At 31.4% G+C, this 14,795-nt stretch overlaps 1 protein-coding gene across 1 annotated transcript; it reads right to left on the bottom strand.

The window, feature by feature from the left end:
- Positions 1 to 10,485: 10,485 nt before the first annotated feature.
- On the bottom strand, positions 10,486 to 14,287 carry LOC106764376 (myb family transcription factor APL-like). Its single transcript, XM_014648666.2, has 7 exons — positions 13,937 to 14,287; positions 13,655 to 13,731; positions 13,445 to 13,511; positions 13,271 to 13,337; positions 12,932 to 12,974; positions 11,794 to 12,424; positions 10,486 to 10,700 (listed from the first exon to the last, which is right to left on the bottom strand). The coding sequence occupies exons 1-7, from the start codon at positions 14,112 to 14,114 to the stop codon at positions 10,693 to 10,695; spliced, it is 1,071 nt and encodes a 356-aa protein (XP_014504152.1). The 5' UTR covers positions 14,115 to 14,287; the 3' UTR covers positions 10,486 to 10,692.
- Positions 14,288 to 14,795: the final 508 nt, after the last annotated feature.

Here is a 14,795-nt window from a genome sequence, read left to right as displayed (position 1 = left end):
TTTGAAACCTATAAAGAGAAAACGAATCAAAAATCTAAAATCCCCCAAATTAACCATGAACCTTAAATCACGCTAGACACGCGAGACTTTCAAATCTCTGATCATAAGAACCTCAAATCCATTTCATTGGACCAATTCAATAGCTAAGTTCACTAAGAAATCAAATTTGTCTTAAGCTAATAAAAAATAAATTTGACTACCTGAACAAGGAGACAACATGCACTTTTATCTCGTGGGCTCGACCTTCCAAATGTTCTCGTATGAAAGCTGTAGTTTGTATTGCACAAAGTCAGGTGAAAATTTCAACTCCAACTTTCCCTTTCCCCTTCCAAAACTTACATTCTGCATTCTATCCAAAACAGCAAAACTTCCTTTAGAAATCTGACAGCCAAAATATAATTTCAAACCTTCCAAACTAGCCACAATGAAACGTTATTAGCCCTCGACATCATAGATGCTGCAAAGTCTTCTCTTTTGGGTTACTGCAGATTGTTTTGGCGGAGCCTATCTGTTTTGGATATGTCCATGTTGGACGACACCTACCACTGATTAGGTGAATCACTCACATTTTCTTCTACACTCTTCGTCAAATTATCCCCTCACTCTGTTTTCGGATACGCCCATGTTGGCCGAAACCCGGTCGGTGTCAAGGAAGGGCGGGAGGAGGGAGGCGTAATGGAGAAGGCATTTGACGCGGTCGATGGGTTGCGAGATGTGAATTCGATTCTTACACTAATAAATAACGAGGCTGAGCTCAATGTCGCAATCAAAGAAACTTATCTCTGTGGGAATGGACTGTGTAAATTGTGTGCTGGTACATGGAAATGTAACTCCATTGGACTTTCAAATCACACGTTGGATTGGAGTTTGGGTTTCGTGCATAAGGCCTTAACGGCGTTGGATTTGGACGAAGTGAAGGTGTTAGGTTTTGGGAAAATAGGGGAATTGAAAGAATAAGAAGAAGAAGAAAAAGATAATGATGATGGATTGAATAGGGTGGTTGTTGTGACTGCAGCTGATGAAAACATTTTTTTTAATTTAAGAAACAAAAAATCATTGATTTACCATTGTTGCAAAGAGGAAGAAGATGATGAAAATGGAACGGAAGAGAAGAGAAGAACTTCTGAAGAAAAAAAACCCTAATTTTTAAAATATTTTTTTAAGAAACTACTACGTACCTCAAAAATCCACGTCACACGCACAGCTCAGAAAAAACTTGACGGAGTTAACTTGATTTAACGGTGATGGCTCAATTAAGTTAATTATACACTATTAAGGATCAAATTGGAAAAAAAAATTGAAATAGGGATGCAACTGGGAAAAAGGTACGAAAATAGGTACCTATGAAGGGGTTTAACCTTCATTATATCACCTGTGTCTGTAATATCACTATCTCCGAACAACTCGTGATCTGCAAGCATTGTTGATGAGAAGCGCATTCTCTGTGATCGTCTAGTGTTTGTTTCTTCAGTGTTGCCTGTCGATCTATCTTGTTCATGATTATTCTCCTCCAGCAATGTAGTAATCATTGTACTGGTGTGTCATCTGGGCTAGTCTCATTATTATTCCACTTGAATATAGTAGATTCATCAACAATCATGTCACTGCTAATCACAATCTTTGACTTTACCGGATCATAGAGCCTATACACTCTAGTTGGTTGATAGCCAACAAAGATAAATGCTTCTCTTCTATTATCCAGTTTCCTCCTCAATTCACTTGGAACATGCTTATAACAAACCAGTCCGAAAACCTTCAGATGTCGCACATCAAGCTTGTTTCCAAACCAAGCCTCTTCTGGTGTACTGGTTAGCAATGCTTTAGTTGGGCTCCTGTTAAGTAAGTATGTTGCAGTTGAGACTACTTTTCCCCACAGATGACGTGGAAGACCTCTTCCTTTAATCATGCATCTGACCATATCCAGAAGCATGTGGTTCCTTCTTTCAGCCAGTCCATTATGTTGAGGTGTGTAGGGGCTGTGACTTCGTGTATAATTCCTTTTCCAGTATAGAACTTTGTCATTTCTCCTGATTTGAATTCACCTCCTCCATGGAACAAAAATTAACAAAGTAATTGTAAGTTTCACCTTTTTCTTTTAACAAATAGACCCAAAGTTTTCTAGAAAGCTCGTCTACAAAAAGTAAGAAGTATTTGTTACCTCCAAGCGAAGGCACGTCGAATGGTCCACATACATCAACATGCACCACTTCTAGCAATTGTCTTGCTCTTTTGTAGACACGTTTCGTGAACATAGATCTTGATTACTTTCACATAATGCAGCTTTCACAGACTTTCTTAGGTGCCTTAATCGTTCAGATCCCACTAACAAGATTCTTATCTTTGAGTTGCATCAAACTTCTGAAGTTTAGATGCCCGTAACGATAATGCCATAGCCAATTTCCATCGATATTTGTTGCTTTCATGAACTGTATCTCAGTTGTGTTTAGATCTACACGAAACGTGCGATTGCTAGCAATAGGGGCTTTGAGTATCATGCGTTGTTTCTCATCGAACACTTTGATGTGTCCTCGTTCCATTTTCATGGTATATCCTTTCTCGAGCAATTGACCGAGACTAAGAAGATTGCTTCTCATGGTAGGCACGTAAAGAACATCATGCATGTATATTGACCTTTCATCTTTGCATGTAATCAAGACCTTTCCCATACCTTCAACTCTTATGGTGCTGTTATCGGTGTGCTTTTAATGCTAGTGTCCAAGTCGATCAGCCAATTTTGATTGCCAGTCATGTCGTTGGAACATCCTGTATCCAAATACCATGATGTTTCCTCATTTGCATGGCTCGTCTTCCCAACAAGAGACACATATTCAATTTCTGCAACATTCTTTGTGCACTTGTCTATATCTTTGTTTGCATCTTGTACCTGTTTTCTTTTAGCAACTCGACTCTCATCATAATTTCTTCCATGCGCTGTAACATTCATCAGCACTACCTGGTCATAGTTTGATTCTACCTCGTCTTTTACAAGATTTGCTTCGTCGTTGTTTTCTTTCTTGGCGTTTTCATTATACCAGCATTCGGACGAGTAGCGGTCGTATTTGCTACACGTGAAACACTGTATATTTCTCCTATCGGCGTTCTTTCTGCCCCCTCTGCCTCTGGGTTTTCCTCTCCCTCTACAAGTACTTTGTTCGTTGCTTTCACCATCTTTGTTTTGTTCTCCATTATGTCTACCTCTATTTCTGCCTCCACGACCGCCGCAAGATCTACCTCTTCCTCTGCCAGTTCCATGACCCTTTTGTATTTTGGCTTGTAATGCTTGGCTAGTCTGTGTTGAGTCTTGTTCAATAGCTTTCCTTTCCATTAGACGTTGTTCGTGAGCTCCAGATCTCTACTTTCCTCAATGGCAACGACAATATGGTCGTATTTGGGTGTCAAGGTTCGCAAGATTTTATGGACAATCTTTTTGTCTTTTACGATTTTATCACATGCATGCATAGCATTCACGATTACCTAGATTCTGTTGATTTATCCTTCAATGGTTTCTTGTTTCCCATGCTCAACAGCTCATACTGCCGCCGTAGTGACTGGAGCTTTATCTTCTTTATATTTTCAGCAGTTTCGTATCCATCTTGCAGAATCTCTCACGTTTATTTGGTTGTTGTTGCCTTGGACACCTTATGGAATACTGTTGGAGAGATACACTTATGCAGAATCATTCGTGTTTTACAATCCATCTTCTTGTTTTCTTTGTACATCTTCTTAGCTTCTTCTGAGTCGTTCTTTGAACCTTTTCTTAACAATTTCATCAATTTCATGAGAGTTTAGAATAACATTCATCTTCACGCACCAGTCTTCAAAATTCTTTCCGTCGAATATTGGTAAGCTGCTTTAGATCACTCCTGCCATCCTTTCAATGATTATCTTTAGAATTTAAAATTTTTAGAAATTTAAAAGAGATGAAACTTCTAATAAAATATATATATATATATATATATATATATATATATATATATATATATATTATTCATAAACTTTTTATTTTTTTTATCCATCCAAAAGTTATCTTTATTAAAATATATAAGTATTCGTGTTATTACTTTTATTAAACGCATAATTACATAACAATTATCTTACAAATGAAATTTTTAACTCTTTGAAAAATTAAAAACTATAAAAAAATAAATAATTTCTAATTTCAGAAAAACATATTTAAATAATTAACTAAAACTTTGAGGTATCCTATTCTAATTTTGCTCCTCTTTTGTTCTTTGGTGAACCATAGATTGGATCTTATCAAAAGTTCTTCACATCGTCGTTGCAATTCTATACGACTCGTCACTCTCATTTCAGTGTTCTCTCATTCTTCCAATATTCTGTTTTCAATATTTTGATGGTTTTTTTTTAATTAATTTACGTCCAATTCGAGTAAACTAAAAACTCAATAAAATTTAAAACCTTAATAGAAACAATGCGTGGATAAGCTTGTATTTCGTTATTCACTCAAAATTTTAAAATATATTAAATAAAAATACTATATATATATATATATATATATATATATATATATATATATATATATATAATTTCTTTGTGTATTTTAACTTTTTCAACTAATAAATATTCATGCCACAGTTTTAAACTACATTTTTGTTTGAGAATCACGTTATTTAAAATATATTTTTTTTTTGTTGCATTTTAATTTTACGATCGTGGGAAATTATAAAATGTGTTGGAAATCATAGTCATGATATAATCGTGTAGATTTTCCACATTTACATGTCAATATAGTTTTGCTGCTAAATATATTCGCATTTTTTTTCTATTTAAACACATGTTTTGACTTTTAAATTTTGTTTGTAATTTTTATTTTAATTCTTATTGTACAGTATCATATACTTACGTTTGAGCATAACTCAAACATACAATTGTCATACACAATTTCCAAAACCGTTCCTAACTTAAGCGTCGGAGTGCCAGTGCAGGTACCTCCCTTTCCGGTCAAAGATCAAAGTCCATCCAACGGTTAAGGCTGAAGGAGAGCGAGCGGTCAAGACTCGGGAAGAGCTAGCAATCCAGTCCATCCCAGCACTAGAAAGTGATAAAGCCGCGTCATCCAGGTTAGTGTCTCGATCCCCAAAAATATCTACCGAAACATTTTGGCGCCCACCGTGGGGTCGAGCGGCAAACCCAAATGGCGACCACAAGGAACATGGAGGAACAACAAAACACCAGAAAGATGATCAGAAATAAAGACGAGCGTTCGATCTCGACATCACTATTTCGGATCAACACCAGAAACTTACTTTCATCAAAATGAAAACTATACTATGTGAATCATCATCTCTACATGAGGCGTCATCAACAAGATAAGTATTTTTTAAATTGATAATAGATATTATAACAACTATTTTATATAGTTATTAAAAATATACATATTCCATAAAATATTATATGATATATGATATATTAAAAATATATATTACATTATGTTTTTTATAACCGAAATATGTATATATATTATAATATGTACTTACACACGTTAACTAATAAAAAGGAGTTTCCTTTTTAAAATCTTTATGCTACATATAATAGCATTGCATGATTCCATCATCATTTAAGAATTTTCTAATCTTATCGTGCTGTATCATGTTTTCCAAAGCCATTTTGGTTCAACGTATGACATATCAAACATACTTGATAATTATTTTCTATAAAATCATCATAAATTTATCTTATTCTTTGATTGAACAATTTAATATCTTAAATGATTACATTAGAAAGCAAAAGCTTTATTCAGGGAAGAGAGTCCACTAGCGCACCACATCCTCTTGCATAATGGTAGATTCAGGTCACGAAGCACATGGAATCAAAAGGAATGTCCTCGGTTTCCGCACACTTTTCTTGGTCACAAGATGCTAAAGCAATGACAAATTATTTGGTCAATCAGGAACTTACTGTTCAGACCACCTCACAAAACAAGGATGTTATTTGAAAAACTCCTGATCCAAATCGACCAAAAAAGTCAAGGAAATAATGTCAAAATCAGTAGCGGCTTTGTTCAACCATTTGGTCATTCGACCTCACAGGTTAATCAGTTTCTCACTTATCAAATTCGAATTGTTGGATTTCTTCATTTCATATGACAGGAGCATGCACTCTCGTCCACAAAAACCCAGGGAACGCAACCCCTAGTCATAAACCGAGCAGTGAGGTTCTACACGGACTCATGCTCGTCCTAAACCGAGCGGTGAGATTCTATACAGACTCACTCTCGTCCTAAACCGAGCGGTGAGGTTCTACACAGACCTATCCTCGTCTTAAACCGAGCGGTGAGGTTCTACACGGACCTATGCTCGTCCTAAACTGAGCGGTGAGATTCTATACGGACTCACTCTCGTCGTAAACCGAGCGGTGAGATTCTATACGGACTCACTCTCGTCCTAAACCGAGCGGTGAGGTTCTACACAGACCTATCCTCGTCTTAAACCGAGCGGTGAGGTTCTACAAGGACCCACGCTCGTCCTAAACTGAGCGGTGAGATTCTATACGGACTCACTCTCATCCTAAACCGAGCGTTGAGATTCTATACGGACTCACTCTCGTTCTAAACCGAGCGGTGGGGAACATTCTCTGTGAACGCTCACCCTCGTCCTCAACTAAAACAGTCACAGGTGTTCAACCGTTCGGTCATCTACAAAGTGACGACTAAAAACAACCTTCCTCAAACTCATAAGTCCTATAGTTAATCATGGCTAAAGCCGAACGATTAACTCGGACTTGGGGGGCATAATGTGCAGTATGATATTTGGGTCGAGCGATTACAATATATCTTATTAAAGATATAAAATAATCAAAGGATAATCAATAATATCTTATTAAAGATATTGATAATCTGAAGATAAAATAATCAAGGGATAATCAAGAATACTTATTTAAAGATATTTTTAGGTAAGTTTGTTTATATTATATTCTGTTTATATTTTATTCGGTTGGGCTTATATCAGTTCAAGATCCATGAGACAAATTATAAATAGAGAGTCAGGGCCACAAGGCAGGTACTTCCAATCACCTTCTAATCATCTTTCAATCACATTCCACTCACACTCTACTTACGTTTGAGCAGAACTCGAACATACAATTGCCGCGTCATCCAGGTTAGTGTCTCGGTCCCTAAAAATATCTACCAAAACACTTATTATTTTATTCATTTCTATGAAAAATTATTTCTCCGAAAAATATGTGATCATTAGCTTTAAGTTCTTATCAGATATTTACATCGACTAATTAGTGTAATTTAACCTTCAAATTTTTTTATTTTGTGTAATTCTTACATAAATCTTCTAAAGAAATTAAGGGGTGTCCTGAACTAACTTACCCATACATATAAATACTTGAAAAATAAGAAAAAAATTATATATCATCTCTCTAATGAGTAAACTAATAATTTTAAGAAACAAATTAATTTTAACTTTTTTTTTTCTCTGATTTTTTTAGTGAAGTACTTATGAAAATATTTAACGAAATATACTTAAATAATAGTAAGTTGGTTTTCATAGGAAAAACAAGTAAATTTTAGAGAGAGAAAGTATATATTTATTCCTTTAGGTAATATAATTGAATTACATATACTCTAACACAAGGTAAAATTGGCAGAAAAATTTATAGTTCATATATATGCAGATTATGTTATTCGAAATGAATATATAAGATAGTAAAGGAGTTAAAAGGGAGAGTGAAAGATAGATGCTCTTTGTCTGCCTCAACTATCATCTTCTAGGAACTTCATGGAAAAGAATATCATCATTAGTGTAGCTCTTGGCTAAAAATCTTACTTGGAGTAATACAAAATTGATTCTTTTATATATATTGGACCTTTACCATTCATGGTCGAACTTATCTTTATTTTTCATAGAAAGTAAAATAACTGTTAGATGTTTCAAACTCTAGAAACTAACTTATATCGTATCGCTTCAATTAATTTTTTTTGTGAGATATATCATTTTTTTTAAGAAGAGATGGTATAATAAATGCTAAAAGTTTAAATATTATTTAAAATTTGCCATTCTTTCATATTTAATAGTTGGTATTGTCATCTTTGTTTTTTTTTTTTCGAGAACGTATTTGTTAGAGGAAGAATTCATCTAAGTCAACTCTAAGTACATATTTACATTAAATTTGTTCTTCCACTTCCTCTAGTTATTTTTGTAATTATCCTAGACTCTTACAATTTTAATATTGAGAATTGTTTTTTAGTAACTTGATTCTTTATTTAAGAGATTAAATTCTTAGAATTCAAGTCATTACTATTTGGAAGACACAATTATTAAATAAGTATCACATTGTCTAGAATTATTTAGAATAGTTTATGCACTACATCTGTTTGATTAAGCATTGATCATGAGTCATATACGTATTCAATCTATATGTATCCATACTAGAATGACATCATATTAACTAAGCCAGCATCTTAATGACTAGGTAATTAATTAAAGGTAATATATAAAATATTTAAAATATAAGGTAATTAACCATATAGACTAAGGTTCATTGAAAAGTAAAGACTTATAATCCTGGTATAAATAACAAATATACAAGATAAATTAATTATCATTATTGGATTTAATATTGTCTAATGTTTGACTGACTTAAGTGTAAGAATATCTTTTATAAACACATCTCATTTGACATGGAAGGAACAATCATGTAGATTAGTTAGATGTTTCAGAAAGATTAGTGATTATTTGTCACAGTGTGTGATTTAAGATTGTCTTTGTAATATATATATATATATATATATATATATATATATATATATATAGATTTATGTTGATTGCTAAATAATTAATTGTTGATAGTTTAAATTTCAATTATTAGAATTATTCTTACGATGATTTTGATATATAAATGTAATTTTGATCGTACCAATAGGTTAGAAATAATTTAGATTACATATTAGAATATTAGAATAGGTAAAAAGGGTTAGTTCAATTTTGAGAAATGGTTAGTACACTCTACTAGTTTTATTATTCTATTAATGATGCTAAAAGTAATAACTAAAGTAGTGTTACTATGATGATGAGTATATGTATTTAATGAGTTGGAGAGATACTATTGGGATATGTGTAAGTATTAAGTTAAAGGATTTTATGAGATAAATGACTCAAATAGATAAATTGAGAATCAAATTCTGACCTTAAATTTGGAAGTGTTTAAAAAAAATAATAAGGAATTACCTTGTCCTAAAAGGTTATTAATGAAAAATAGCACACCATGTAGTTTCTATTTGTGGTTGTATTCATGTTATATATGATAATATCTATTTTGATTTGAGAAGCAATGATTCTATAAGTACCCACTTGAGAGGAAACTCTCATAAATATTTAGAATGTTTATATATTTCTTATACTTTTAGTTTTAGTTGTATATATTTTAATCATATATTATACAATTCCATTTGGATATTCAAATGAAGAATCTACATGTTTAAATGAAGCTAAAACTGCAAAATTTTGAGGTGTTAGACTTTTAGAAGTGAAATTAAATGATAATTTATATAAAAAAAAATATTTCTACCATACTGAATTTAACTTGGCCATTTCACTTGTTGATATAGATAATATCAAATAAAGTCCTCACATATACACAGATAACGAAGTAAATTATAACAAATTTGTTCTTAAATATGCATAAAGGACCAAACAATCAAAATGAAAAATTTTAAATATAAAAGTCTAAAACAATTAGTATTATTAGTATTATATACATAAAACACTCAGAGGATATTTTACATTATGAAAATAAAATTACAAGAAGATACTGCTTAATAGTGACGCAAAGAATGCTCTTTCTCTATCAACTTATTCCTTCATTTGAAAAAGAGATTCATTATTCTCTCGCTTTAAATTCGTATGTATATGAGAAGAAAATGCTTAATAGCGACGCAAAGAATGTTCTTCACACTCACCAAAAGAAATAAGCAGGAATATATATAAAGAGATATATTGAGATATGTTTTAACAACTTTTCTCTTATACAGACTTTTAGTAAGAAAAATAAAATAAAATACTTTTTATAAGTGGAGAGGATTTCCACGAATTAGTTAATATATAAATCAATTTTAGCTTTAACAACTCACCTTTTTATAATTCTTATAGAAAATATTTTCCCGATACATATTTTATCGAAATTTTATTGCTTAAACCTTTTTTTATAGAAGCTTCTACCCTCGAAACACTTTAAAAAAAATAAAATTAATTTCTAGATAAACTAATTTTGTAAAAACGCTCTTATTTAAAATTTTGAAAACATCACTTTAATTTATATATAAGCTAATTCAATTTATACATAAGTTTATTTCCTTTTTAATTTCTCTCTCTTTAAAAGTCTATAAAAAACTAATTCTATCCAATCTTCAATAGTGTGTGGAACAAAATATATAATTACCAATCTATTTACAGTGTAACACACACACACACATATATATATATATATATACCGATAATTAGTATGATGTTAACAAAATTCAATATTAAATCATCCACCAAAATTGTACAATATGTTAGATGTAAGGACATAATAGTAAGCTCTTGTTCAAGTACAATAATATAACGCGTTTATATCATAGAATTAAAATGAGACTTTGATTTTCCATGCAAAGGCTTTATATAAACAATAGCTCTGTGGACGAAGTAAGCTTCTTATGAACTGCTCATCTCTCTAACAATCAATTCAAAACCCTACATCGCATACAAATTGTAGTTAATTACCTAAATAAGGAAATTATTGGTTAATGATTAAATAAGATTTTTGCCATCTCTAAATTTTTTCAGACTTTTTTACATCAATATTTAATAAATATGTAAATCCAACTATAACATGTTATTTTTTTTACTATTATAAAGGGTGTTGACAGATTAATTTCCATAAAGCTATGTGGATATATATATTATCATATTTGAATAATTATATGTAAATACCATTATTTTAACAGTAATAAATTGCTTTCATAATTAAATTAATCTATTTTTAAATGTTGATCATAAAAAAAAGCATAAAATTCAATAAGATTAATTTTGAAGTTACAAAAAGCTATTTAACCTTACATTTTTAGTGTATTCCTATATTTGAAAAAAATATTACCTTTTATTTATATTAGGTAAAACTTTTCATTCTAATATATGCTTTTTTTACTATCTTTTCATAGTCTTTTAAATCTGGACTATAAGAACTAAAAGAGATTGAAATTGATACGTGTATATATAAAAGAAATTTAAAACATATATAGATTCTAAATAAATATAAAACTATGCATATAAATTAAAATAAATTATTTTTAATTATATAAACTAAAAATAAAAATTATCCCTTTTATATTCATATTATTTAATCTTTTTATCAATTTAAAATGTCACATTAAATTACTATAGACTTAACTACTTTTTTTAATCTTATTATATATTATATTTTGCTTAATTTGGTATTATAATATTAACCAAAAATGGTAATCAATTTTTAATTAACTTTAAAATGCAATAATATTTCATTAAAAGGAGAGACTTACTACATCTTAAAGATCAATTTATTATGTTTTAAAAACTAAAAGACTTTATTAAGTGTTTTACTAATAAAAATATTAAATTGAAGAAAATACACAAATCATATAAAATATAATTAATCCAAAATATTGAAATTGTACATATGAGAACTAAAAAGAATTAAAATGCATGTATATATATAGAAACTAAAATAAATGCATGTAGAGAAAGTGAAAGGTGAAATTTGTAGACTAATAATAATTATGATTATGATCCAAAAGAAAATTAATTGTACCTTGTGCCATGGAAGTGGCATTGATCATAGGACTATTCCTTTCTGGTTGAAGGGGTGATCTTTGTGGTGAAGGCCTTTCTAGCTTCATAGAAGCTTCAAATTTCTTGTGATTGGTACCTACACATACACTTTCTCCATGCAGCAACAATGGCTTTGTGTCATAGATCTCTGACATGGGGTCACTATCCATTGATGGTGGTGAAACCTGAACCTTGTGATCCCCTTTGAAAGGGTCCTCTTCAGGGCTAATGCATGATGAAGCTGTTCCCAAATCTTGAAGCCTGAGATCATCATTCCATATCAATGGACTCTTCCCACTTCCACTGTATGGGCAAACTCTCTTCTTTCCCTCAAACACACTCTCACTGTTCGATGCCATAAACCCTTCAAGTTGTTCACCACCACCACCACCACCACCACTACCGTACAAGTTCAGATCTTGAAAAGAAGGGTAATTCAGAGAACAGAATTCTTTCATCACACCCATCTCAGTGCTTCCTTGACCTGCTGATGCCACACCCTTCATGCCAGTGCCCATGTTTTCACGAGCAAGTGTGTGATAAGCCTTCTCCAATATACTTTGCATGTATTTTCCTTGTGCCTCAATCCTCAGCTGAAGGTTTTTCTGAACCTGACAAATCATCATTAATACACCTAAACCCATGTTAAACATGATGTTACAAGCCTAATAATCAGACACAAGGATTTTTATTTTTTTTATTTTTTATATCAGATCGACTTCAAAATTATCAGGATTCCAGTCTTCATGACCATTTCAGTATTAATATTAATTTTTGAAAAATAAAATCGTCATGACTCCGCTTTTACTTACACAGAAATTTGTGTGAAGTCTTTTTAACTTTGTTTTTAAAGTCGTCATGAGTCACGATTTAGTTTATAATTAGTAATATTTTTCCGACTTTTCCATTTTCGTAATATTTGGATAGATTTGTCCCATATATGTAAAGAAAACCAGAAACATGAGTTTATTTCAAGGTTTAATGTTTTTCTCATGTATATGTTTCATCTTTGTATTTCAAACTAGTCTGTTTAACTGAAAAGTAAAACCTAACTGTGTTTAAATCCTTGGATTTTTCAAGCACATGATTACATATGGACTTTAAAGTGTAATGTTTACCTCTAGTTGTTCGTGCAGTCTTCTCTGCACTTCCATTTGCATCCTACATATTGCATCCAACAAACCAGTTAAAGAAAATCAAAAGAAAAACTCAGTGCATGTCATAGATATTTGTAGAAACAATCTGAGTTTAGATATAACAAATGTTTTTTCTTCTACAATAAACAAAAATCAGTTCTTTTTTCGAAGAATAAGTTAAGTCAGACACAGATAAATGTATTAATAAACGCAAAAAGGTATATCACCAAAATTGAAATAATAGAGAAGATGGTGGAAAACTAATTCTCTTCAAGTTTTTTTTATTGTGTTATGGATTTAATAGAAGTGAAATATGCATACTCGTTCATGTTGCGACCAATCATGGCAGAAGAGGAGCCAATATTTCGTTGAAGTTCTAAAGCAGAAGCTGCAGTGATATGAATAGTATAATAAACTTCATGAAGTGTAAACAAATTGAGAGATTAAGGAAAGTGATGAACTAGAAAAATAGAAATTAATTAAGTAATTAAAAACCTCTCATGCCATCCTTGATAGACTGTTCATTGAAATCCTTGTGGGGCTGTTTTCCAAGTCTGAATTTCTACGAATTTCAGAGAAGAAAAAGAAAAAGGGAAAAAGGAAAAAAGAGAGACAAAACAAGATAGCCAGAGAAATCCAGTGTCAACAAAAGTGTTCCAAAATGAAAAATAAAAAAGCAAAATTGAATATGACTTGTGTTCAAACCTGAAGGTGGCTCTTGAGATGATAAAGGGTGAGACCCTTCACACCCATAACCCTCATGATTGTCTTAGGAGTGGCCTCTGCAAATCACACAACACAAAAGAGAGTCACTGAGTAAAGCAACACCAACATCTCCATGCATATATCAGGACAATTTCTGATGTTCCATGTAATAAAAAACTCCTGTCTGATTTTCAAACGTTTATATATTATGAACTGATGTTCTTTCTAATCTATGTGGGACTTTAAATTAAGAAAAAGAAAAAGGGGTGTTAAAAAGAGTACTGTCAGGTCCTCCAAGCTGAGCAACAGCATCAACAAAGCGTTCATGGAGTTCAACAGTCCAACGAAGACGTGGTTTAGGGTCTGTGGTGAGAACAAGGCCTGAGTCTCCTTGAACACACATGGGTCTGTCATGGGAATTCATAGTAGAAGGCTTCTTGGGAGGGAACATTCTATCCATTATTTCTCTGATGAGAGAAGAAAACTGAGAAGAATACAAAGAAATTGAAGAACAAATTCGATGAATATGGTGCGTTTTGATTGAAGAGGAAATGAAGATGTGAAAGCCTTTGGCTATAGCTGCTGCATACACACCTCTTCTAAAGTGTAGAGAATAAGGGAAGAGCTACCTTGCTTAAAAAGAATGTATTAAATAAAAAGATTTGTTTTTTTTTTTTTCTTTTAATGTTAAAATAGAATAAAGCATTCCTATTCTAACATGCAAACCCTTCCTTTGTAAAAAGTCACACAGTCTCTTTCTATCTCATTCCACCCTTTCATTACTACTAAATCATTTCTAACACAAATCATATCATTTATATAATTATTCATTTTTTATGTTATAATGTATATAATATATATAGAGACAGTTAATCAAGATTCTTAAGGGTTTATTTCAACAAAAATGAGCTAAAAATAAAATAAAATACTAACCCTGATATTTAAGAAATTATTAATGAACACTTCATTTTTCATATTATAGTTTTTGATATTAACTTTTAATTTAATTTACTAAGAGAGTTTATTGTATCAAGTTTCTAACATTTTTTTAAATATATTTTTTTGTAATAAATAATGAACATAATTTTCATCTTTCAATATATATATATATATATATATATATATATATATATATATATAT

Source organism: Vigna radiata, chromosome 1 (genome assembly GCF_000741045.1).
Source record: "Vigna radiata var. radiata cultivar VC1973A chromosome 1, Vradiata_ver6, whole genome shotgun sequence".
NCBI lineage: Eukaryota > Viridiplantae > Streptophyta > Magnoliopsida > Fabales > Fabaceae > Vigna > Vigna radiata.
This window is presented reverse-complemented; position numbering and strand designations above follow the sequence as displayed.

Bases quoted from the DNA above. Each gene is read 5' to 3' on its own strand.
- LOC106764376 (XM_014648666.2), bottom strand. From the start codon at position 14,114: ATGGATAGAATGTTCCCTCCCAAGAAGCCTTCTACTATGAATTCCCAT. The intron at 13,732-13,936 runs GTACTCTTTTTA...TGTGATTTGCAG, and splicing joins TCAGCTTGGAGGACCTGACA to AGGCCACTCCTAAGACAATC. The intron at 12,425-12,931 runs GTAAACATTACA...ATGATTTGTCAG, and splicing joins GACTGCACGAACAACTAGAG to GTTCAGAAAAACCTTCAGCT.